Source organism: Mesoplodon mirus (assembly GCF_964341445.2).
Source record: "Mesoplodon mirus genome assembly, chromosome: 12".
Classification (NCBI taxonomy): domain Eukaryota; kingdom Metazoa; phylum Chordata; class Mammalia; order Artiodactyla; family Ziphiidae; genus Mesoplodon; species Mesoplodon mirus.
In genome coordinates this window covers 71,852,714-71,879,536 of record NC_138988.1, presented here as the reverse complement: position 1 = coordinate 71,879,536, position 26,823 = coordinate 71,852,714, and the positions used below count along the sequence as shown (strand labels likewise).

The 26,823-nt window shown below is 51.9% G+C and overlaps 1 protein-coding gene across 3 annotated transcripts in view; it reads left to right on the top strand.

Annotated features, from left to right (window-relative positions):
* The window catches only part of KIF6 (kinesin family member 6), a 424,730-nt gene extending 403,075 nt beyond the window's left edge, over window positions 1-21,655 (top strand). For all 3 annotated transcript variants that reach the window (XM_082639032.1, XM_082639031.1, XM_082639033.1), the window contains 5 exons: window positions 470-605; window positions 3,053-3,150; window positions 13,390-13,479; window positions 15,089-15,195; window positions 20,762-21,655. In XM_082639032.1, coding sequence (XP_082495158.1) covers window positions 470-605; window positions 3,053-3,150; window positions 13,390-13,479; window positions 15,089-15,195; window positions 20,762-20,772 — 442 coding nt within the window. In that variant the 3' untranslated portion in view covers window positions 20,773-21,655. The remainder of the gene's footprint in view (window positions 1-469; window positions 606-3,052; window positions 3,151-13,389; window positions 13,480-15,088; window positions 15,196-20,761) is intronic.
* Window positions 21,656-26,823: the final 5,168 nt, after the last annotated feature.

Here is a 26,823-nt window from a genome sequence, read left to right as displayed (position 1 = left end):
ACCCCCAGATGGCCTGGGTTCAAACCCTGGCTCCTCTGTTTATGAGCTCAGTGCTATAGAGCAAGTTCCTTAACCTCTCCAGGCCTCAGGTTCCAAATCTGTAAAGGGGGAGATGATGATAATAGCACCTTCCTCATAGGGCTGTGGAGAGGATTCAATGAGTTTATAGACGGCAAGGGCCTCGAGCGATGCCTGCCCTTCAGTGCCCAGTAATGGTACTTATCCTTCTCGGAGAGGGGTTAGTCATCTCACACACACAGCCCCACGGCCCACTGGACAGAAATACCTGGCTGTGGGCTCACATGCTGGCGCCATACTCTGGCCTGGGTGGGCAATTCTAAGGTCCCAGCCCCAGGCACCAAGGCTGCGTGGCCAGGCTTCTGAGGCTCAGGCCCTGCCGCCGCCAGTCTCTTTAGAGCCCTCCCTCCCTGCCAGTGACTTTCAAGACTCCTCTCTGACTCCACTGCAGGTATAAAGCAATGTTCACGCATCTGAAGGCGCTGAAGGTGGAGATTGAGCACTTGCAGCTACTCATGGACAAAGCCAAGGTGAAGCTACAGAAAGAGTTTGAAGCCTGGTGGGCAGAGGAGGCCACCAGCCTGCAGGTACTGGCAGCCATGCCCCTCACTGCCCCAGAGCTCGCCCTCCTGCTGAGGCCTGAGGAATGTCAGGGCAGCCAGGGAGGGGCCAGACCCCCAGCCCCATGGTGGCGGGGGGAGCAGAGGAAAAAGAATGGGGGCTTAGATCCACAGTGCACGTGCTCTCAGCCCCGACCTCCTGAAGCGAGGGCTCGTTTTAGTAACAAGGAACGTGAGTGGTCAGGGGCTCACTGTTTCCTTGCTAGTAGAAATGTAGGGGGTGGGAGGTGTAGCTCCCCAAGCCGATGGATTGCCACCATTGCTTCCTGAGTTGTAGTGACAACACTGATTGTTCTTTATTACAGTCATATATATGTACGTATGTGTGTATATATATGTATGGTATAAATTTTAGAAAATACAGAAAAACACAAGGTAAAATCACCATAACCCCACCACTTAAGGATAACCGATATTAATATGTTGGATTATATTATTTTATAGTTTTATGCATATACATCCATATGCTTTTATAAAAATAGAATCATATTAGTCTTCAAGTGTCACAAACGGCTTTTGTTTTTACTTAGTTGTCCAGCATGCCACCTCTTCCATGGCATGATTCCATGACATCATTCCAGTGCTGTCACTGTTCAAGCATATGGATTTATTCTAATATATTTAATCTCCTATTGTTTAATGTTTAGGTTGTTTGGGGGTTGTTTCACTAGAAAAGTATTTGAAGATACATTTTTGCATATTTCCTAGACAAATTCCTAGAAGTTCTCTATAATATTATGAAGGCTAAAATAACCTGTTAAGAAATGTTAGTACGCACCCCCAGTTCCAACTGTCCTCATGTGACCCCTCAGCTGTGTATAATAAAAGAGATGACATACACATAATCCTACCACTTGTGTGGCTGGCAGAACCCTTAGAGATTCTCCAACAGGCTGATTGTGTCATTTTAAGGACAAGAAACTGAGAGCCAGAGAAGATAGTGTCCCAAGGACACAACCGAGCAGTAACCCATACATTACCGAGTGGCCTCGTGACCAGACAATGGAGAAACATATTTGGATAAAATTAAATACACAAGATGACAAATAAAACCAATAAGATGGAAATACAGTTATCACAATATTTTAGCAGCAAAGTTATGGTATAGTAATATGTATACCATTTTACAGATGCATTAATTAATAAGATCTGGGGGGATCAATATTTACCACAATTTCAAAGTAGTGCTGAACACAATATTTCAAGATTTCTGCAACAACTGTAATGTGATCTGAAAATATCTGTAATTTCTACTGGTGACGGAGTCACTGGTACCACCCATTCTACTGTGGTTTGTTGTCTACGTTTAACCATCGAAAGAAATATTAAATTTCAGGTAGAAGTTAGGAAGAATAAAGATGTCATTGGTTCCCAGTCACGTTCACAGTACCCCTGCTCTCCAGTTAAGAAGCCTCCCTCGGGAGGTCATCAGTGGGTGAGACTGTCAGCCACTGCCAGTGCCCAGCCACCGGTGGCATCCAGCCACTGGACAGTGATGAGGGTTATCCAGGGTTATCCCATCATCCCATGTGACCCAGGAAGAGTCCAGTCGAGGCTGATGGATTCAGACCATTTGTTACTCGTGTAGACAGTGAAAGCCAGGGTAGCCAAGGTGTCAGCTCCCTGTGCCCTCCACCCCACAGGACGTCATTGAAACAGAAGGGACCAGGTGACCACAGCAGGGATGATGGGGCGCCCTGTAGCAATTCCATGCAGCCACTAAGCCATTTTATAGCCGGCGGATGTACCCTGAGTGGGGCAGGCAAAAAGCCTTAACCCTCATTAGAACATAGGAGGTGATGAGAAACTGCCCCATGGTGGCCTCTGAGCGAGATGGGGAGGAAGTGGGAAATGGCCTGGCAGCAGCTGCTCACAAGCCTTCCATGCTCTCATGTTCTGGGAGAAGCGCGGGGCATTCTGCTAAGCCTCAGATCAGCTGGGGTTTAATCGCTGCTCAGGAGACCTGTGTGGAGACACGCAAGGTTTCCGGGACCCTGGTGGAGCTGCCCCCACATGCATGATGCATGATGAATGCATTGCTCCTGACTCTGCCAGCATCTCTTTGGGACGAGGGAAAGCAAAGCCAGAAAGGACTTGTGGAGAACTGTCAGATCACATTTTAAACACTTTTTCTTAACTTTAAAAAATAATACAGGCTCAATTTGGAGAACTTAGAAAACATAGAAAAGCACAAAGAATAAATCAAACATTACCCATTATCCTGCCATCCAAAGAGAATGTTTTGATGCCCCTCATTAAGGTCATGACTACATCTAGATTTATTTTTTTTTCCCACACATTTACATATCAACTTTTCTAGCTGGCTTTTTCCCTTTAAGAAATAACATCAAAGACATTTTCCCCATGTCATTAGATTCATGCTTACACTGTGGAACTTTCTCTTGGACCAACAGGTAAACTCCCCAGCAGTGAATTCATTGAATCACATGAAACCCTTTCCCCAGACGCCAGAATCCCAGAAAGAAAGGTCCCAGCTTCTCTCTAACAAAAGGTAAGGGGAGAACCCTGCAACAGGGTTGGGATGCCCAGAAAAGATGCCCTACCTCTCCTCAACCCAGTCTTGATGCTCTAAGTGCAGGCTGCATGATCCGGGAAGATGAGTGACTTTCACTGTTAAATTAGTTGAAAATACTCAGGCCAGTGGCTCTCAGGCTTTACTGGAGTACCACACCCCCTCCCCCCACCCCCAGCCCTTTCCCTCCGGCTCTGACAGCCAGTGGACCTACTGCAACAGTGACAAGAGAAGCAGTTTAACCAAACTGTGCAAGCCCTGGTCCTGCCGCTGGGTAGGAAGGAGAGGTTGGCAATAGTGGGAGGGAAGAGGGAAGGGGGAACTGTGGAGGGGATGTTGGGTCAGGCAGAGGGGAGTCAGCCTGCCAGGACCCAGGGACCTCTGGTTAGTGACTCTGTCCTGGCACAGACTCAGGAGAGACGTGGGCAGCCTCCCGCGAGGACGCCCAGAGCCAGTGTCCCTGAGTGATGGCATGAGCCCGCACAGACTACACTTCCCACACACACACCTTCTGAAGGCAGGTTCCTTCTCATGCGACCCACGTTATTGTCTCTTTCCAACCGCACAGCGTGGGCGGTGGAGCCAATGACACCTGCCTCATCCATCCTCCATCCCTGAGACAGGCCCGCTGTCTGCACGGCAGAGGCCAGGCCAGCATGAGTGGGGCCTCGGCCTTGACTGCCAAGGAACGGTCCTTGCCTGGGTCTGAGCAGGAGCTGAGTTCTCAGGTTGGAAATGTGAAATAGAGCTTTTTAAAAGGGGTTGGGGAGAGGGTTGCCAGACGGTGTCCCTGATCCGATGATGTGATGAGAATGGCAATGACCTCTGTGGTCTTCTTTTCAAAAACCCATAACCCTGGTTGAGTCATGAGGAAAATGTCAGACAAGTCCCAGTCGAGGGGCATTCTACAAAATACCTGACCAGTACTCCTCAAAACTGTCAAGGGCAAGAAAATTCTGAGAAACTGTCACAGACAAGAGGAGCCTAAGGAGCTATGATGGCCAAATGTAATGTGCTATCCTGGATGGGAACTAGATCAGAAAAACTAAGAAAATCCAAATAACGAACAGACGGTAGTTAATAATAATGTATCAGTATTGGTTCCTTAGTTGTGACAAATGTACCACACTAATATAAGATTATATAATGAGGGAAACTGGGTTTGGGGTATACAGGAACTCTCTGTACTATCTTTGCAACATTTCTCTAAATCTGAAACTATTCTTAAAACAAAACAAAACAGCCAACCAGAGAGCTGTCCACCACTTGGCTGACATTTTCCCTGGGCCTCTTCACATCCCCCAACCTGGCCCTCAGGGCCAGCACTTTGGCTTGTATTCTAGCTTTAGGAAACATCTCCTGTGTGAGCCCCTAGGCCCCAGGTTAACAGCCGGCAAGGTGTGTTCTGTTTGGCTATGCTGGTGTTTTAAAAGGCAGTGTAGATCCACAAAAGAAAAAATTGATAAGTTTGACTATATTCATATGGAAAATGCTGCTCTGTGAAAGACACTGTTAAGAGAATAACAAGATAAACCACAGACTGGGAGAAAATATTTGAAAAACATATATAAATGGGCAAAAGATCTGAACAGCCACCTCACCAAAGAAGATATACAGGTGGCAAATAAGTGTATGACAGGATGCTCCACATCATATGTCATTGCGGAAATACAAATTAAAACAATAATGAGACACCATTCCACACCTATGAGAATGGCTAAAATAAAATAAAACCGATACCACCAAATGCTGGTGAGGATGTGGGATAGGATAGGAACTCTCATTCATTGCTGATGGGAATGCAAAATGGCACAGCCTCTTGGGAAAACAGTTTGGTGGTTTCTTACTAAACTAAACATACTCTTACCATACGATTCATCAGTCATGCTCCTTTGTGTTTACCGAAATGAGGTGAAAACTTACATCCACACTTACATATGGTTGTTTATGGCTTTATTCATAATTTCCTAAAACTGGAAGCAACCAAGATGTCCTTCAAAAGGTGAATGGAAAAACAAAACAAACGGTACATCCATATTTCATGATAAAAAGAAATGAGCTATTGAGCCATGAAAATACGTGGAGGAAACTTAAATGCATATCACTAAGTGATGAAGCCAGTCTGAAAAGGCTACATACTGTATGATTCCAGCTATGACATTCTGGAAAGGGCAACACTATGCACACAGGTAGAAAGATCAGTGGTTGCCAGGAGAGAGGGCAGGGGTGGAAAGGATGAATAGGGAGAACACAGGGGATTTTTCAGGCAGTGAAACTATACTGTAGGATACTGTAATGATGGATATACCATAGTATGCATTTGTCAAAATCCATAGAATCATACAACAGAAAGAGTGAACCCCGACGTAAGCTGTGGACATCAGTTAATAATAAGGGTTCATCAGTTGTAACAAACGTACAACACTAATGCAAGATGTTAGTAATAGGGGAAAATACAAGCCGGGAGAGAGAGGATACATGCGAATTCTCTGTACTATTTGCTTAATATTCTGTAAACCTAAAACTTTTGTAAAAAAAAATAGTACATTCATTTTTTTAAAAAACTTAAAGGCAGGGCTTCCCTGGTGGCGCAGTGGTTGAGGGTCCGCCTGCCGATGCGGGGGACGCGGGTTCGTGCCCGGTCCGGGAGGATCCCACGTGCTGCAGAGCGGCTGGGCCCGTGAACCATGGCCGCTGAGCCTGCACGTCCGGAGCCTGTGCTCCGCAACGGGAGAGGCCACAACAGTGAGAGGTCCGCGTACCGAAAAAAAAAAAAAAAAACAAAAACAAAAAAAACTTAAAGGCAGTGTAAGTAGGCAGCTGCACTTCTCCGTGGCAATACAGAGCTTGGCATTAGTGTCCCACACTTGCCCTCTCTGTGCCTTCCCTTGGGTACCTGCTAATCTCTGGGATACTTGAGCTTCCAAACCCTAGTACCTTCCTGCTGCCCCACTCTGGGCCCCCTCCCTGAAACCCCAGGACTCCACAGAGCATGTGTGAAAAACACTAGTCCAGCCAGCCCAGAGCTTCCCCCAGTCATTGCTCTGGCTCCGATCCGAGCCTCTCGAGTGTCCGCCACACGAGAATAAGCCCTCCTCCCCAGTGTGAGGCTTCTCAGATCCCCTGACTATTTCTCCAGCTTCTTTTCTGACCTCTTCCAAGCTCTTACCGGTAGGAGTGTCCTGCCCAGCAAATAGGAAGCTCCAGCTCTAATTTTTCTTTTGCTTCAAGACAATGAAGTGTGTGTGTGTGTGTGTGTGTGTGTGTGTGTGTGTGTGTGTGTGTGTGTGTGTGTGTGTGTGTGTGTGTGTGTGTGTGTGTTGGGAAAGGCCTGGTGAAACTACTCCAGGGCTATAAGGTAGACATAGACCGTGCCTGCCAAGTGAAGCTCAGAACATTGAATTTCAAAGGCGTGTATCAGGTTACCTATAGGAGCTTCTCCCAAATTCATGCTCCCTGAGCTCTACCCCCAGCACTTTTCTGTTTTTTTTTTTGTTTTTTTTTGTTTTTTCAGTACGTGGGCCTCTCACTGTTGTGGCCTCTCCCGTTGCGGAGCACAGGCTCCGGACGCGCAAGCTCAGTGGCCATGGCTCACGGGCCTAGCCGCTCCGCGGCATGTGGGATCTTCCCGGACCGGGGCACGAACCCGTGTCCCCTGCATCGGCAGGCGGACTCTCAACCACTGCGCCACCAGGGAAGCCCTACCCCCAGCACTTTTGATGATGCTGGAAGGAGGGTCTTTGGGGAGTGGACTCTCAGGCAGGCTCTGGGCGCTGTTAAGGCTCTGTCATCTGTGGTGGCAGCCGGTGCTCTGGTGGGATCTCTAACCTTCGGCAGAAATAACCAAGTGTCCTGAAAAGTGTCTGTTAAGACACCTCGGCTATGAGCGGTCAGCACCCCTAAATTCCTTCCCACAGAGTAATTCAGATACCATTCATTGTGGGCGGAAAGGTTACAGTGGACAGGTGAGAGGAAAAGGGTCCTGCTAGAGACTGGCAAGGGCAAGGTCTCGGGCTCCTCCTCTGATGAAGAAGTCACCTGCCACTGCTTTCAAAAGCAGGCAGAGAAGAGCTCACAGAGCTCTACCAGGGGTGAGGCAGGGAGGAGACCCTGTCCCCAGTCATCACGGCTTCACAGACATTCTCTGAACAGCCAACTGTGGAGGATTAGTTGTTGGCGTCCTTAAATTCTCCAAGGAGACTTCTCCAAGGCTCTCCTCTCTTATGGTAATCACATCTCCTGTCATATACCGAGGGCTGTAAGGGCCAGGAACTGAACACGTGTGTGACGTATGTGCTAGCATTGCGCCCATTTTACAGATGCGAACACTCTGGCTCCGAGAGATCAATTAACTTGCTAGGGTCACCCAGCTAATAAGAGGTGAGACCAGGGCTGGAACCCAGGCCTGTCAGCATCTGGCCACCCCTCTCCCCTCACTCCTCACATCAGTTTCCTTTAACCTTAATGACCATGACCGTCCTTTAGGGACATGTGCGTATCCTGCTGTTTAGTAGAAGGTGACATTTTCCCACTCATATTCTGCACTATTTCGTACAAATGTGTTTTCCTCATATTCCTCCAAGTGCCAGGTCCTCCTGCTTGGGGTCCCCACTCTTTCCATGTGTCCACGATCTGATTTTCCCAAGAGACCAAGATTTTCAAAGAGCAAAATTATGGCTCCTTAGAAGGCCAACCTCTGACTGGAAAACCAGAGCTCCCTTGGATTGAGAACTCCAATCCAAGGATGGGATGATTGGCCCCATCATTTCAGTTGAGAAACCCTGAAGTCAATCCCATTTTACTAATGAGAAAACTGAGGCCCAGGAAGGGAATGTGATGCTCTGAACTCTGTGGTTAATAACGGGACGAGCTGCAGCTTCAGCCTGAACTCCAGGCTCCATGTTGAGCCACGGTTTTTCCTTCCTTCCTTCCCCCCCGGCCCCCCATGCTCCCCTGCCTCCCCCTCTCTCCCCTTCTCCCCTCCTCACTCCTTCACTCCCTTCTCCCCCTCCCTTTCCCCCACTTTCTTGCTCTACCTAACCCTTCCCACCCTACATTCTTTCTCCCCCTTTTCTCATCCTCCTCCCGATGCTTCTCCCCCTTCCTCCCACGCTCCCTCTCGGCCAAGGCCACTCTCTATTGTTTGTCCATTTGTCCATCCCTCTGCCAGCTTCTCTGAGAGAGTGTCCACCCTGGAATGGGTCTAAGAACTGGCCACTGGGCAGGCCTCCTAGGATCTCCTGGGGAAACACCGTTAGAATCCTCCCCCAGCACCTACCTTGTCTGAGCGGCAGGGCCTATCCTGGTCTGGCCTTCCTGGATATTCCTTAGGTATCCCAAGTTAAGGTGATCCCTGGATGTGCTTGCCAAGAGATCCTTAGCCTTGAAGTTCAGAACCTTGGATCTCCAAGGTGCCCATCAGCTCACCATGGGTTACCTGCAAGGAGTCCCCTCAGTTTAGACTTTCACAAAGGGTGCTCTTCTGGGTGCTGGCCCTCGGGCAAGCCAGCTCCCCCTTTGGGATCCCCTCGTCTCATCTGTAGGATGCGTCGAGGTCCCTCTGACACTATTCTTCCACGAGCAGGCGAGTGTCCTGGGGCCACTGAAGAGCTGCTGGAACAGGAGAGTGAGAGTCCAGCTGCCTGTCTCCCCTGAGCTCCAGAGACGCTGCCCCTGATGGAACCACTGCAGCCCGGGGGCTGGCCCTCTGCTCCTCGGGTTCTGACAGAAACCTGATTTCATCACTTCCCCAGGGATGCTCTGGGCCTGTGGGCTGATCACACTAAATTCACAACACTCTGATGGGCAGCCATCATGAGGAGGCCTAATTACTATTACTTACTAATCCTTGTGAAGGAAGAGATGATTAATTCTGATGGCTGGTGTGCGCTCTCTCCAGAAGGAATGTCAGCGTGAGAAGTGAATTCACCGTCAAAGGCTCGTGGGTCAGGAGAGAGGACAAAAGTCATTTGTGGTATGACCCTGAGGGTTCAGAGGCCGAGCTATGGCATCCAGGGATGCTCCTGCAGCCTCGGGGCTGGAGGAACCCCAAGCCATCACATTGCGCCATCCTCCTGCGGGAGCTGCTCAAGGCAACAGGATGGGCAGCTGGGCCTCGGCAGAGGGTGCTGGATGCCCCCATCTGTCCTGTCACCTCCATCTCTGCCCTCTTCCACCCACTCCCAACCCTCAACAGTTAGCACCTGTGAGCACTCCCTGGAATCTTAGAAAAGGCTCGGCTGGGAAACCATTGAGTTCATGAGCCATTTGTGTGCCAGTGGCTTGATCTTGCAAGACTTGCTGCAGCTTCCAAACTGACCGTGACCTGGTGTCATTGCAGCACCTGCGGGATGGAAAGCCCTTTCTCCTTCCCTAGTTGAGGCCTGCACCAGGAACCGTTCGGAAGGAACCCTAGGAACTTGCCTCTGTTCTCCAAAGAAAGGCATGCAGAGCCTGCCACCTTGTGGCTGCCTCTGGTCCTACAGTGGCCCTCATCAGACAGCACAGATGCTCAGCTCACCCAAAGACTCAGTGCAGAGTCTCTGGGATACTGGGAAATAGACATCTGAGGGGAAAAAAAAAAAAAAAAAAAAAATCCCAGGCTCTGATTTCCTTTCCCGTTTGTAGGACCCACAGTCCTGAGCCGGTGGAGGCAGGCCCAGGGTAAGAGGCCCTGCCCTGGCTGAGACAGGAGAGGGCAGAAGACAAGAGCTGGAGAGGAAGCAGTGCCCACGGCTGGGACAGTAGGTTATTGGGCCTGTGGAGAGCCTGGGGCTGCTGACGCATGCTGAGCAAAGCCAGAGCACCTGTCTCTAACCCAGCCTGCCAGTCACCCCCAGAGTCCCCACCTGTGAAATGAGGGTTCTGGCCAGGTGGCTTCGGTGGCCTCTTTCTGCTCCGATATTGTGTCTAGGCAGGACGTTGCAAAGCAAGGGAGGGGATCCCGTCATGTCACTGACATCCCAGGATAGCTTGCCTCTCCACCTCCCAAGGGGTGCTGTTGGGTTCCACTGTTTCCCAGCTGAGAATCCAAGGCAAGGAGCGCACATCAGTTAAATGGGCAAAACTGCATCTGCATGAGCTGTTGGGTCTAACTCCTCACTCAGGGAGCACAGAGCCGGTCAGCCAGGGCCACCCAGGGTCAGTCCATGTGGCCAGGGATAAGCCATGTGTCTCCAGCATGTGTTTTCTCAGAATGCCAGAGCTGAGTCTGGTTAATAAAGCACAAGTTCTGAAGCCTCACAGAGCTGTGATTAGATCCAGATACTGCCACTTACCACTGGGCAACTTTTAGAATTTCTTTAACCTCTCTGAGCCTCAGCTTTCTCATCTATATAACGGGGATGGTGAGGCTATTGAGAGGATTAAATGGCGTGATGTTTGCAGAGCAGGACCTGGTGTGCAGATAGTGTCTATAAATGACGGTTGTGATCATTGTTGTTTTTGTTCCACGACCACAGCTGGTACATGCAATGCTCTAGCAATGAAAATTAGTGTATAAACCATCTGTTATAGACTGAATGTGTCCCCAAAATTCATATGTTGAACTCTAATCCCCAAAGTGAGGGTATTAAGAGAAGGGGCCTTTGGGATCTAATTTGGTCATGAGGGTGGGGCCCTCAAGAATGGAAATAGTGACCTTATAAAAAGAGGCCAGAGTCCTAGCTCACTCTACCATGTGAGAACACAGCAAGAAGTCAGCAGTCTGCAACCCAGAAGAAGACTCTCACCAGAACACAACCACGCTAGCACCCTGATCTCAGACTTGCAGCCTCCAGAACTGTGAGAAATGAATTTCCATTGTTTATAAGCCACTCAGCCTACAGTAACTTTTTATAGCAGCCCAAAGAGACTCAGTCAGAAATTAATACCAGAAGTGGGGTGTTACTATAACAGATACTTAAAAATGTAGAAGCAGTTTTGGAACCAGGTAGTGGGTAGAGGCTGTCAGAGTTTTGAAACACATGCTAGAAGATGCTGAGGTTGTCACAAATGGACTTTTAAAGGCAGTTCTGGTGAGGGCTCAGAAAGGAAAGAGGAGAGCTGTAGAGAAAGCTGCTATCTTCTTAGGGAAAACAGAAATAATCACGTAGAGAATGTTGGTAGAAATATGGATAGTAAAGGCCATTCTGGTGAGGTCTCAGACAGAAATGAGGAACATGTTATCGGACAGTGAAGAAAAGGTGATCTTGTTATAAAGTGGCAAAGAACTTGGCTGAATTGTGTTCATGTTCTAGTGTTTTGTGGAAAGAAGAACTTGCAAGTGATAAAATTGGACATTTAGCTGAGGAGATTTCTAAGCAAAGTGTTGAGGGAGAGGCTTGGCTCCTCCTGACTGCTTATAGCAAAATACAAGAAGAGAAGAAAGATTTGAAGATGGAATTATTAAGCAAAAAGGAACTAGAACTTAAAGATTTGGAAAATTCTCAGCCTATCCATACAGCAAAAAATGAGAAAACATCCTCAGAAGAGAATGCTATGAGATTAGTGTGGGTGTGAATCCCAGACTTCATCAGCCTCCCCAGCAGGAAAACTGCCAGACTGAACTGAAGCAGAAGGAGATGGGAGGAAGAAAGGAAGGCTGGTGGGGCTTCCCCTGGTGGTGCAGTGGTTGAGAGTCCTCCTGCCGATGCAGGGGACACGGGTTTGTGCCCCGGTCTGGGAAGATCCCAAATGCCGTGGAGCGGCTGGGCCCGTGAGCAATGGCCGCTGAGCCTGCGCGTCCGGAGCCTGTGCTCCGCAACGGGAGAGGCCACAACAGTGAGAGGCCCGCGTACCGCAAAAAAAAAAAAAAAAAGGAAAGGAAGGCTGGTGGACTTCTTGGACCTCACAGGACAGGACCACAGAGCTCTTCTGTTGTGAATGGGCACTATCCTTCAAGACAAGGGAAGAATGACCCCAAAGGCAATTCAGAGATCATCACAGCTGCCTCCTCCGTTTCAAAAGGGGGGACCATAGCCTTGCTTTCAACAATCCAGACAGCCTCTGCCCAAGGCTGTGGGGGTGGGGCCGATCAGCAGAACTATGAGGGCACGACCCCTGCCCAGCAGAGCCCAGCAGCAACTCCACCCATGGGTCCAGAAGACAGGACCCTCACCCCAGTGGGTCTGGAGGGTAGAGCGTCAAGCCAAAGAGGATTGTTCTCAAGCCCTAGGATCTCATGGAGTTTGCATTGCTAGGTTTTGGACTTGCTTGGGACCTGTCACTCCCTCCTTCTTTCCTGTTTGTCCCTTTTGGAATGGAAATGTCTATCCTATGCTTGTCCCATCATTGCATTTTGGAAGCACATAACTTGTCTGGTTTTACAGGTCCACAGCTGGCAAGGCATTTTTGTCTTAGGATGAAGCATACCTTGAGTGTCACCCATATCTGATTTAGATGATATTTCAATGGATGAGATTTTGGACTTTAGAGTTGATGCTGGCATAAGTCGGGGGCTGGTGGAATGGAATGAATGTATCTTACATGAGAAGGACTTGAATGGGGGAGGGGCAGGGGCAGAATGTTATAAACTGAATGTGTCCTCCAAAATTCCTATGTTGAAGTCTAACCTCCAAAGTGATCGTCTTTGGAGGTAGGCCTTTAGGTCATGAGGGTGGGGCCCTCATGAATGGGATTAGTGCCCTGATGAGAAGAGGCCAGAGACCTAGCTCACTCTCTCTACCATGTGAGAACACAGCGAGAGGTCGGCAGTCTTGACCATGCTGGCACCCTGATCTCAGACTTCCAGCCTCCAGAGAGAAATAAATTCCTGTTGTTTAAGCCATCCAGTCTATGGTGTTCTGGTATAGCAGCTTGAATGACCATAGACTAAGCAGCTTAAACAACAGGGACTTATTTATTTCTCACAGTTCTGGAGGCTGGGAAGTCCCAGATCAAGGTCCACAGGATCCGCTTCTGGTAAGAATCCTCTCCCTGGTTTGCAGACGACTGCCTCCTCTCTGTGCCCTCAGCTGGTAGAGATGGCTCTGATCTCTCCTCCTCTTCTTATAAGGGCATCGATCCTATAATGGGGGCTCCACCCTCATGACCTCATCCAAACTAATTATCTTCCCAAGGCCCCACCTCCAGATACCATTGCACTGGGGATACAATTTCAACATATGAATTTTGGGGAGACAAACTTTCAGTCCATACAGCTCCTAGATATAAACTCTAAATTTCTCTTCTGTAAACCTCCTCCCATACCTTTTTCTTTTGTCGACTCGTCTCTTGCAGTGACGTGTATGCCAGGAAGATCCTGCCCTCGCCTGGCCCCCTTCTGCACAGCCAGGAGCAGAACAGCCCCAGCACCCCCCTGGAGGACAGGTCTGTGGTCTTCCCTCTCTGACACCTGCGACAGCCGCTGCCGTGGGTGCAGCAGGCTGAAATCGCCAATCTGCTTCCCTCACAACCCAAGGAGCCCCTTGTGCAGTGGCCTCACAGACAGAGCCCAGGGCAGGCCTCCGCCATGGTACCCCAGGAATTCCCTGGGATCTCTCACAGATGCCAATTCCCAGAGCCAAGGAATTTTCCGCAGGGTCGCTGGGGCCCCATGCAGGCAGAGTGGCTTCATGTATCCTTGTAAATGACATACCTGGGGCCATTCAAGGAACAGGAGCCAGCCCAGGGGCAGTTCCACGTGGCCCACCAGCCCTGTGCAGAGTCCCCAGGCAGGGAAGGGCATGGAGTTGAGAAGCCTGGCCTCAGGCCTGTGAGCCATTCATTCCAGGATGAACAAAGCCGACGAGGCCTCTCCCCAGCACGTGTCTCCATGCCCTCTGACTAGGATACCTGCATGCCCTTCTTCCTGTGGCAGGCAGGCCATCCAAGGGTGAATTCCACCCACCGTCCCTCCCAATCCTGGACAGAACACACAGCTCCAGAGCTGTCCCAGGCTCCCTGCTGCAACTCTGCTTTAGCACTTCTCACTGACTTGCAGCTGGAACGCCAAAAATTACATGTGATAACGAACAACCCTTTGTTATTTATAATCCTCGCTGCCTTCTAAGAGAGTGGATACTGTCACCTGCTGTGTGGAGTGACAGGTGTGAGGATGGACGCTTGGCAGAGCCAGGAGAGTACCTTGCTTTGAATTTTCTCGAGGGGGATTTTATGTATAGGAGGTGGATGGAAAAAGAGGAGGGAGAAGGTGACATGCATCCCTCCCTTTTTAAGGGGATTTCACTTCTTACAAATCTCATTGGCCAGAACCTGGTCACCTGACCACACGTAGCTGCAAAGAAGGCTGGGAAATGCAGTTTTTTAATGTGGCAACTTGCTGGGCTAAATATTATGGTTCTGTTTTTAAGGAGAGAAGGGAGAAGACTTCTCTCTGTCTCAGGAGCAGCTAGCTAAGCCATGGTAGGGGACGGGGATGCAGTGGGGACACATCCTAGAGGATATAACATCTAAGTTGGGTGCTGAAGGAATCTGGCCCCAGGTAGAATGGGCTTGGTTTGGGTAAGTTAGGGGCGGGGGAGGGGTGTGGGTGCAGGGAGAGGAAGGTGGGGTGAGAGGATGGAGAAGGTGCTGAGAGAAAGCCTGTGAGCTGTGTAAGGGTCTGAGGGGAGAGCAGTCCAGGAAGAGGAGACAGCAAGGCAAAGGGCCTGAGGCCAGAAGGAACTTGGTGTAACAGAGTATCAGGGTGGCCGGAGCACAGTGAATGGGCCCACATCACACAGAGACGGAGTTTGAATTTCATTCCAAGAGTGATGAGAAGCCACTAAGGGTTTGAGCCAAAGGACTGGGGGACACGTGCCTCGTCTGGGTGCAGAAGGATTGCTGTAGGTGCTGCAGAGAAGGAGGGGGGCGAGGAGGCAGGAGCCCGCAGCCCCTGGGTGAGATCCAGTCAGTGAACGCGGGAAAGCACTATGGAAAGGTGAGCGCTGGGGCCAAACACAAGGCGTCGTAAAGTGTGACCTGTGCTTGTCCCCAGGATCCCAGAGAGGCCAGTGTCGTCGGTCCCGCTCACGGGGGACAGCCAGACAGACTCCGACATCCTGGCGTTCATCAAGGCCAGACAGAGCATCCTGCAGAGGACAGGTCAGTGCACCTTCCCCGGCGGCTCCTCCAGGGCCATGGTCAAGGGGCAGCAAAGGGGGGAGGCTAGAGAAACAATGAGCTGAGGAAGCTGGAAGTTTCCCAAATGTTCCCAAAGCCTCGGGCCTGGCCTTGCAGTCACTTCACGTGTGCCTGCCTTGGCCTCCTCCTGGAGAAAGCCCCAGAAGGCAGCATCGGACACACCGAGACAGGCCAAGGGGGTGGCTGGCCCAGGTGCCCCTGCCCTGCTTGGCAAGGCTGCTCTCCCTCCTCCAGATCTTCAGCTCCTCTTGTTACCTGTCCCCAGAGCCCACTCCCCTCTGCCCAGCCCTCTCCAAACAGGAAGGGCTGAGTGATGGTTTGGTAACTTGTTTAACCCCTGGCTCAAAATTTCACTCTCCTTTTGGAGCATGGTCCTTGCCAGCGAGTTGGAGATGTAAACACCACATGAAAGCCCAGGCCTGAGGACGTGGTAACAGTTACAGAAGAAATATGTGGTGTGTCAGAAACAGGAAGAGAAAGAGAAGGCCCTTCCTGGCCTCCATCACTGACCTCTCCCCTTCGTCTTGGCACCTGCTCAGCCACCGTGGACAGGCCTTCTCTTCTCCTTCCTTCTCCCTGGAGACCCACAGGGACTAGACTCCATCCGGGGCCCCCTACCCCAGCCCTGCTTTTAGTCTTAGCCTCATCCCAGCACTGTAATCCAAAGACTACTAGTCAGGCTTGGCATTGCTTTCACATGGCAGCAAGGCACCCTGATGGGTGAAACAGCCGACCTGGATCCTATGATATCCGACACCTGCCCTGAGAGGCCTACACGCAGCTTCACCGCCAACTCCCTGCAGTTTAGATAGTAGGAGGTGTGCACATGGACAGAGCACCCCAAGGAAAGGGTGGCCTCTGTCATATCGTCCTCCCCCTCGCTGGGATGCCAGCCTGCTGACTGTTCTTTCTTCACCACCAGCATCAGCAGCATCAGCGCCATTGTCAGGTCTTTTCTGAGACCTGGGACCCGCCAGCTCTGCCACCAACCTGCCGTGACGCCTTGACCACATAACTTGCCTTCTCTCATCCTCAGGTTCCTTGTCTAAAAAAGAAAAAAAATTGAATTCAGATTCAGTGCTCTCCAAGGCCCCCATCTCTCCCCCAAATACTCCAATGATATGTATCAGACATGGAACAATACTGAACAGCCAATCAGTGAATGAACACTGCATTTATTAGGCACCATCTGTATGTCAGGCCCTGTACCAGTGCTGGGGCCATATCAGTGAACAAGACAGACTCAAGCCCTTGACATTCTGGAAGGAAGAAGACAGACAATGACCACATCAACAAAGACATAAGGTCATCCGAGGTGCCAATCAGTGCTTTAAAGTAGCTGAAATATGTAATGTGTAGAGATCCCCAGGGACACTGGGCGGGGGGAGAGCTTGAAACTGATGGCTGAAGAGTGAGGATGGCGTAGCCATGCGGTTCTGGAAGTGAACCTTCCACTCAGTCTGGGAAGAGCAGAACGTGACCAGCCCTGGAGGGGAAGGAGCTTGGCTTGGTTACAGGCTGGGGGAGCCAAGCCAGGGAGCACGGCCGGATCACATGGACCTTGTAGGTGAGGGTAAGGGCCTTGGCTTCCATTCCAGGAGTGGTGGGAGCTCTGTGAAGAACTTAAACCATAGCGTGATGTGATCTGATCAGTGCTTTCGAAAGCTCGCTCTGGCTGCTGTATGTTTGTTAGTGTAGGCGGTGGAGGACCAGAAGCGGCGCACTTCTCAGGGAAGTACCTTCCCAGGAAGGTCCAGGGGGAGGGTGGCCTGGACTTACCCGCTGCCTGAACGGGACATGTGAGGGTCATGAAGACTCGTTTATATACTGAAAGGAATGGCCCAGTGCTGGATGTGGGGGGGGAGGGAATTTATGATTTGGGAAAGAGGACCAAAACTGCAGGAGAAAGCTCTTTGAGGAATTGGAGGGGATGATGTCCAGGACGTAAGGGAGTGTTGGCTTTTGGGGCTGGGAGACACACCCCACAGTGAACAAATTCATAAAAATCAACCGTTATTTGTCCTGTCAAGAAGTCTACAAATAAGCAATACTTTAACGTTATGTTTACTTAGCTTTTGTACACGTAATAGAGATGTGAGCATCCAACCTTCTCAGAAGAGAAGAGGCAGACGCCCAAGGTCTATGTCAGGATGGCATCTTCCTGCTGACACCAGGCCCAGCTGGTGCAGAAAGCTGGGCCGAAGACTGGGGCGTTTTTATTACAATGCGTATGGCAGGTTACCAGTTATACGTTTCTTTCGCATATATTATTCCCTCAACACTCCTGTAAAGTACCCAGAGCCAAGAGTGTGATCCCCCTTTTGACAGGAGAGGAAACTGCTCACAAATGGCAGAGCCAGGAGGACCCTGGCCTCCCGTGCTCTCTCCACTGGGCCACACAGTCTGGAAAGCCACCCTGCTGGCAGGTGTTTTCTCTTGGCCTCCACCCTCCCTGCAGCTGGGGAGCTTTGTTCTCCAAACAAACAGCAGCCTGGAAGTAATTCATCAAAACAAACAAGTTCGAGGGTTCAATTTTTATTCTCAAGGGAAAGAAGATAATCCCAGGTTCTTAGTGACCATGGGGCCACAAGGAAGCTGAAAACAGGGTGACAAAGGGTCCCTCTCCGGCCAGTTCGGGGCTGAGAGGCAGCAGGTGCAGCCTCTCCCGATGCACAGATGGCCCAGGTCCCACCGTGCAGCGCTTTCTACACAGCCCACTTATCAGGCCTCCCTGGCAGGCAAACACACAGGCCGGGGCCCAGGCACTTCCCCAGCCAAAGCAAACACTCCCTCTCCCCTGGCCTGGGCCCCTCTGCTCTTAATTTAGCGGCGCTGTCTGCCTGGGCTCCTTCAGAAGTGCTCATTACGGGGAATTTGTGACCGTCAGCCTGGGAGCAGCAGCCCAGAAAGAGTGATTTAACACAAGCCTCGCCCAATTTGTCCAGCTCTTAGACTTCACCAAGGGCCAGGATGAACCTGCTTGATTTAGGATTCGTGGAAAAGCTGTGGAGCGTTTAAATCCCTGCCAGAGGCGTACGTGGACAGGTGTATCTCCCCCGTAAGGGGCGTTAGTCATCCGTGGTGTCAAATCTGCTGTTTCTAACTGCCAAGGATGGCTTTCAGAGATTAACCACTTTCTAGAGTGCCTTTTGTTTTTTTTTTGTTTGTTTTTAATCTTCCTTAATCCCTGAGTTTGGAAGTATTTCTGTCTGGACAGGAACCTTGGTGTGACCCCCGTGACCACGACACCCTCTTCTCCAGCTGGTGCCAGGAAGAGGCTCCAAAGCCCCCTGAGCTCCCAACCCCACCACCTCTGTTCTGAAAAGCCCCCGGCTCTCTCCTTCAGTCAGGAAGCCCCCCAGCGAAGTGGAAAGAACACAGATCTGGGAGGGAAGAGACCCAAACACAAGGGCTGTCTCCGCCATGGGAGACCTTGGGCAGATCATCTCCTCCAGCCTCCCTGTCACATCTGTCAAGTTCAGATTCCACCTTTGCCTGGGTGGTCAGCCTCTCCTGAGATAACGTCCATAAAAGTCCCCTGTAAACTGCTGAGCGCCAGGGAGCCATCATCGGGGAAGTTGGCCTCTGTGGTGAGAACTGGTCCGACACAGACCAGTGATTGTTTTGTAAAGGGTGCAGCATTACCCTCCATTCTGGGAATCTACAGTCACAAAATCCCAATATAGACTGAGAGCTCCATCACTTAAATAAGGTTCATAGGGCTTCCCTGGTGGCGCAGTGGTCGAGAGTCCGCCTGCCGATGCAGGGGACACGGGTTCGTGCCCCGGTCCGGGAAGATCCCACATGCCGCGGAGCGGCTGGGCCCGTGAGCCACGGCTGCTGAGCCTGCGCGTCCGGAGCCTGTGCTCCGCAACGGGAGAGGCCACAACAGTGAGAGGCCCGCGTACCGCCAAAAAAAAGGTTTATAAAGTAAAGAGTGGACTGGAAATGGCACATTTGTTGTGGGTTGAGGTCCATCTATGTGAGGATCTGTGTCTTGGTGACTTGTGCACTCTGAGCCCCACCCTGCGCCGTTTCTTCTCGGCCCCAGACCTATCCCCAGTCATCACCGCAGGCAACTGTCTGCGGCGGAAGTGACAGCCCTGGGGTGGGAGCTGGCTCAGACTCCTTCCCACTCCTTCCCACTAATCTTGGCCCTGGGTGCTTGTCAGTGGGGCAGAGGAAGCATCAGACCCGTGACTTGCTCAGCAGCCACATGCCTGGTGGTCCCCGGTACCTGCCCTCGCCGGTCCTTGGCATAGAGAGATGAAAGCAATGGGTTTCAGGCTGGCTGTTCCTCAGAATCGCCCGGACCCACCCCAGAGATTCTGATTTAACCCATCCTGGGAGTGACCTGGGTAGGAGGATTCCAAAGGGCTCCCCAGGGGTTTCCAGTCTGTAGCAGAGCTGGGAACCATGGGTCCAGGTGACTAGAGCACATTACCTTCCCATGGTCTGGTGTGTCTGACATTCTCCCTTCCTGTCCTGGGATTCAATCAGGACAGCTAGGAACGTCTTAAAAATAAGGACCATCTCCATTTAATTAAACAGTGAGGCCTGCCTGGGGTCTTGCACACAGAACTAGGTCTGAAGGACCAAGGACTCACAGCCTTGAATTATTTTCAGTCTCTTCCTCCCCATTATCTCCCCCATTCGATGTGTGGCATAGAATTACCCATTCTCCCCCAGCAACAGCAAGCGGACCACTCCCACACTCTCCCACTGCCAGGTCCCCACGGCCACACCCAGCTCCCGCGCTGCCTCACCCCTCAATCTCTGCCTGCTGCAATTTTTTTTTAACACTGCATTCTTTACCTGAGAATCTTCAGAAATTCCCTTTTGCTCTTATTATGATAGTCAAACTTTAAGCAAATTAACTGCACGTCACTCACACTAGTTCTCACACTTTTCTGGGCCGGTGAGTCTGGGTGGGGCCCAAGATTCTGCATTTCTTAACAAGCTCCTGGAGATGCCAATGCTGCTGGTCCGTGGACCACTCTTTGCGAAGCAAGGAGCTATGCTAGCTACCTTGCTTTTTCCAGGTACCTTGTCTGCTCCAGCGATTTGGAAATGAGGAAGTGAGGCCCAGAGAACAAACATGTTTTGCCCAAAGTCACACCACGGGTTGGGGACCATCCTGGCTAGAACTCAGGGATCCTGCTTCTTAGTCCAGAGAACCCTTCTCCATATCCAGCTATGGGAGGCTACAGGATGGAGCCACGTGGTCAGGAGGAACCATCATGGAATATAATGAACATCTGGGGCAAAAAGCAAGGAGAGAATCTCTGCGAGAATTAAGTAGGAGGGTCAGTGAAAATCGTGGGATAGGAGAACGAGGGTGGATCCTGACTCAGAGAGATGAAACCTTTGCAAAGGGGAGTAAATGCAGCCCTGAGAGGTTAGGCCCTGAGAGGTGCCTTGCCCGTCACCCAGAGTGGTGACCTGTAGCCTCCTCCCCTTGCCTTTCCATCCAGGAGGGGTCCGTGCTCCACGCACAGCCTAACCAAGAACACTTGTCTCCTTTCAGGTTTCCAATAAGCATCCACCATGCATTGTGGCAGCAAGAACGGAGTACAGATGAAGGCCCTGTCTTCAGCAGTGATCTGTGGGCTGCTGGGGGCAACTGGTGACTTTGATTCTGGTGGAGGGGCTACTTCTTTAAGGATAATATCTTGGAGGCTGCCAGTGAGGCTGGGGCCAGGCTTACGGTGCCATCCTTGCTGTGGGTGCTGGAGCTGCTGGCAGCCAGGCAATGCCAGGGTGCTGGGGTGGGATGAGGGCTTTAGCTCACTCTTGTGGTGGTGCTTCACGCAGACGATCAGAAACTTTGAGATTATGAAATAGTACCACCCTAGTGTAGTGGCAGGGGAAGCTCATACTGGTAGAATGAGAGGGAAATGATAATGGGTTATTTTTAGCAACTTACCCACGCGCTCCCCTGCCCCAGCCCCTGGTTGAGAAGCCCAGGAATGGCTGGGGCAGGCCACACAACAGGTCAGAGCCAAAGACAAGGCAGTGGAATCCAGGGCATCTTGATGGCCAGTCCTGATCTCCCGGGCCAGACCCTCCGCCATGGCCTGGACGACCCATAGGCGGTGCCTGAATCAGCTGTATCTCCAGGGAGCCACCCCCGCTGCCCCACTGCAAGGTCTAAGGACATGGCAGCACCCAGAGAGCTGCGGACGGCTCTGGGAGCTCTGCAGAGAGCTGAGAGGGGCAGTGTGGGTGCCCTGGGCCTCGCCCTCACTCCGCCTCTTAGGGCTCTGCAGGATTTGGGCTGATTCTCCCCGCTCCCATGGGGGGAGTGTCTGGGGGAGTCTTGTCTCAGGAGCCCTCTCAGCATTCCAGACACAGAGCCAGCGGCCCACTGGGTGGGCCACCCCATGCCCACCCCGGAGCCCCTAGGGGAACTGCCACCTACCTCAGGGTCCTGGCAGCAAGGGTCCAAGCCAGCTGCAGTGGGGGAGGCGAGTGGAGGGGGGAGAGGGATGGCACCTGGAGATGAAGCCAACTGAATAAAAGTGCTTGTCCACTGCTTCCATTATCTCTGTCCCCTACGTGCAGGCCCTCGCCACCCCGGAGAGAGGGCAGAGAGAGAACACGGCATAATCGGCTTCCCCCACCCCTTTACAGGTCTGAGTAAAAGGATCATGCAGGAGAAGCTAGATCATGACATTTCAAAGCTGGGCAGGCCCAGAGAGCCCCTCCCGCACCCTCATTTGTATCATTAGAAAACTAAAGCGAACGGGAGGACCTGGTTGTTGATATATAGCCAGTTAGTGGCAAATGTCCTCTCCTCGGGGGGCTTTCCCTGATCACTCCAACTAGAGTGACCCCCTGGTCATCACTCTGTTATATTTTCATCTTTACTACCTGACATCTTTCTTTATTTGCTTTTTTTTCCCTCTTGTGACCATGCCGTGTGGCTTGTGGGATCTTAGTTCCCCAACCAGGGATTGAACCTGGGCCCATGGCAGCAAAAATGAGGAGTCCTAACCACTGGACCGCCAGGGAATTCCCTATTTGCTTATTTTTTAATGGCCCGCAAACCCCACCACCACCGCCAGGACTAAAAGCTCCATGACAACAGGGACCTGTCTGTCCTGCTCATCACTGTGTCCCCTGCACGAGCTGGTACTCAATTCATGAGTATCAGAGTCAGAACCAGCTCTCCTGCTTCTCAGGCCCCCACGACCTCCCTCGGGCTCTGTGACTGAGGCCTACTGGGCATTGTGGCCCTCGCAGTTCTATGGCATGTGATAAGTCCTCAGGAAAGTCCATAGAACCGGGGGAGGCCAAACAGCCCTTACAGCCTGATTCTAAAAACCTCCCCAGGAGTCCACAGGGCACACACATAAATACACGCAGACTCTCTCTCTCTCAAGAGCCCTGAGGATGGCGTGGAGTGAGCCAGAGTCCGTCAGAAACAGCCTCCGTGTACCTGGCACACCTTAGTGCCCCAGCCCTCTGGAACTGCTTATAGTGTGTGGACTGTAGCTCCCCTGCCAAGAAGTTATCTCCTGGATCCAAAGGCCTTATTGACAGGGACATGTGGTGTGGGCCCATGCAGGGTGCAGATCCACCTCCTAGAACAATCACTAAGGCAGGAGAGGAAATGAAGAAGAGAGGAACACAGACAGCTCCCAAAGTCCCTCCCAAGGGAAGCTGGCCTCTGACGTGGACACCTGCTCCACCACGATGCATCTTCCCCAAAGCTCTTTGGCCCCTGCAAATGGGAGAAATGGATGAAATGTTCTGAAAAGACTCTCCAGCAATGCACCCAGGCTCAGTGGAGCCGTGAAGAGGTCCAGAGTATCTGAGTTCACTCCAGGCCGAAATGTGGAGCTTTCCAAAATGTCTTCCAGAAAGCGGCCTGGCCAGTGACCCAGCCCAGTTCCTACTAGAACTGAACGGGCTCCACCATTCCCTTGCCAGGAAGGGTTAGGAAGAGGGAGGTGTGGAATGTGACTTTCTCGGATCTTGAAAAGGGGGAGTTTTAGAAAGCAGATAGAGAAACTGTGGTAGACTGAATACCTAGCCTTAATTCTTCACCCCCTGTGATAGAATTATACATCCAAAGCTTTGCCATGGCCTCATGGGCGCAGAGTACACTTCCCCACCCCTTAAATGTGGGCTTGGCCCCGTGACTTGCTTTGGCCAGTGGGATATTGGCAGATATGATACAAGCAGAGGCGTGAAATGTGCTTGCGTGGTTGGGCCTGCCCCTTGCACGCCAGTGATCTGCTTGGGAAGATCATGCTCTGGGCAGGTGCTGCCCCCTGAGCCTACATCCCAGAACATGCAGTGAGCAGACCTGAGCCCAGCCTGGAGCCAAGCCCTGCAGCGCTAGAGCCTGGAGCAGAGTTTCCCCGTCAAGCCCAGCCCAGGTCAGCTGCGCCCTGGCTGACCCAAAGACCCATTCTCCTGAAAATAAACGTCTGGTTGTCATTAGCCACTGAGACTTGGGGTGGTTAGTTAGGAAGCATTAATTGTAAGAACAGCTACAGAAATTGAAACCCAGAGACAGTCCCTGACTAGACCCGTAATTTCTCAGAGGTCATTCCGTCCCTCCGTGCTGCCTATCGAAAGGCACTTGAGAGCACGCTGTATGTGAAAAAGTGGGACTGCCACTTATGGCCATGATAGAGCAACAGGGACCTGAGTTAGCCTCCTTCTTTAAGCAACTGAAGACTAGACAAAACTGTGAAACAATGGTTTTCAGACATGGGAGCAAAGGCAGTACAGGACATTGATCCCCAAGAGAAGAGAAACAGGTGAGGTGAGCCTTCTGATCGCCTGTGTGCAGGGCAAGCCAGCAGTGCAGGAGGTAACCTGCCCTGGAGCAATCCTCAACTGACAGGGACAGGAGCTGGTGGATAAACACCCCAGCCTCCTTCCGCCCTGGGGGACAACTCTGAAGTGAGCCCTACACGGTGTCCCCGAGAGCCCAGCAAGGTGGAGCCCCCGATGCCCACAGGAGTCACCTGCTCCGTCACACACACTGCGTTGGCCGCCTTCCTCCCTGTCTCTCTTGCCCTCTTTCTTGGGATCATTTCCTGGGATCACTTCCCAGATGAACTACTCACACCCACATTCGGCCTCGGCATCTGCTCCGAGGACAATCCAGCTTAGGCAAGGACATCTATTTCAGAATCACGGGTGGGGGGCTCTTGCATCCAGCTCTCTGGGCTGGTGAAAATGGGAGCCGCCCCCAACTTCAACCAGAGCCCCGCTCTCCACTGCGCTATACATTGGGGCTCAGGGAAAGATTTCTTGTGAGAAAGGAATCCTGCTGCTCCAATAAACACTGGAAATTTCTGAACAAGATCAATAACTGGTATGTTCGTTTGATGGTTTGTTTGTCTTGAGCCTTTCCCTCGAATCTCCCCTCCGCTTTCCCCTCCCTCTGTTGGTCACCCCGTCGGGCTGGACCTCCCCTGACATCTTACTGTCTGGCCAGGAGGGCCAACAAAGCCCCACACACATCTGCACCCCCTGCTTCCACACAGGAGGCTCTCCCACACCCTTCACTGTGGGGACACCACCAGGAGCCCAGACAACCACACACAGAGCTTGTTACTCTGGCCCCGTGTGCCACCAGCAGGGTCTGAATCCAGAGCTCCTTCTCTCCACCTGCCCTTTCTCCTGCAGGGGACATCCCTGGGCCAGGTGGGCCTTAGCCCCTCCCCTTAGTTCCGGTCCAGAACGTGCCTTTTTCACTTGTGCGGATACGTGCCTATTAAGTGGCTCCTCGAGAGAATACCGATGTTGGACGGCGGGGGGGCGGGCTGGCCTTCCCCTCATCTCCAGGCTCATTCAGACGGAAAGAGGCCCGTGTCCAGCTGCTCTGTTTGCTCTGCATCCTCTGCCCACTGTACGTGAAATTGATCTTAGTGGAGGGCGGGGTGGGGTGTTTTTCTTCTTTTTCCTCCAATCTCCCTTATCACTGCCGGATGTCAGGCCACACTCTGCCATCAGGCTTGGCCATGTTAGACTCTCCATTAATTGATTTTGCCCTCCCCGCTTGGGAAGCACAAATTGGCTCAGCCCATTAGCAGCAATAATTCCCTGAAAGGGATTATAAATCATGCCCCGCGGCCGTCCATTGCTCACGGACGGAGTGGTGCCCACGTGGGGAGGTGTCGGGCACGGAGATGCAATGTCTGATGAGCAGCAGAGGTCCCTGCAGGCCTGCGGGTTCCCTCCGAAACCTACCCAAGCCAGGCCACAGCCAGGCAGGGGAGTAGCCAAAGCAGGTGCCAGCACACAGAGGGCAGCGACTAGTGTGTACTGAACGAGTGAAGGGAGGGAGGGGTGGGGGCTCCCTCGGGGGCACGGAGGGCTCTGAGGACCTCTCGAGCTGACCTCCCACCCAGTCCACCATTACGGCTCCATTCTTTAGCTCTGTGGCCCCCTTAAGCCAGAAGAGCTCCTGGGAAAGACTGTCTTAAACTCCAGTCGGGTAATGCCCTGCCGGAAGGGAAGCAGCAGCAGCAGGGGACAGGTGGGAGGAAGTCCCTGACAGGGGGTCCATAAAGGAGTGGAGGGCTTGGCCCACAGTGACCCTGGCACCCCTTCCTGCCCAGGCCCTGAGGGAGGGAGGGCTCCACGCCGGCTGTGCCAGCCCCCCTCCCCTACCTGTCACAGGCAGCCCTCCCCCGCTGCGCTCGCCCCTCTCTCCCTTCCTTTCCTTCCACCTGAGAACAACCACCACCTACCTGCGGGCCATGTCCAGACCCAGCAAGGATACTCGGGCTAAAGAGGTTGCTAAGACGTAGAGAATGGACGTGAGGACACGGGGAGGGGGAAGGGTAAGCTGGGACGAAGTGAGAGAGAGGCATGGACATATATACACTACCAAACGTAAAATAGATAGCTAGTGGGAAGCAGCCGCATAGCACAGGGAGATCAGCTCCATGCTTTGTGACCACCTAGAGGGGTAGGATAGGGAGGGTGGGAGGGAGACGCAAGAGGGAGGGGATATGGGGATATATGTATATGTATAGCCAATTCACTTTGTTATACATCAGAAACTAACACACCATTGTAAAGCAATTATACTCCAATAAAGATGTTTAAAAATAAATAAATAAATAAATAAATAATAAATAAATAAAGAGGTTGCTAAGACCTGCCCAAGTCCCCCAGACAGCAGCTGATAGCTTTCCAAACGGTAAAGAGAGAACTCTTCACATATGGAACCTCTCCAGGGCAATAAAATGGGACCTGATTGTCACACGGCCTGGCAGGTATAAGTACAACCCTAGCTTAGAGCCAGGGCGTAGCGAGTCTGCAGTGACAAGATGACGGCCAGCGCTCTCTCCCAGTCTCTCCGAAACACGAGGAGGAAACAGTCAAGGGGGAGATTTGTGACTCCAGACGCTTCCTTCTGCCCCAAGACAAGCCCGCTTCCCAGCGTGGTGCTGTCTGGGAAGGCTCTGGGCGTGACAAGGGCCTTCCAGAAGATGGTTCTAGAGCCCCAGGTGGCCTCAGGGACCCGGAACCAGCAGGACTGCAGAGAAGGCGCCCGCAACCCCCAGACAGGGCCCCACCTAAACCTCAGGAGGATGAGGTGCTGCAGGGACACCT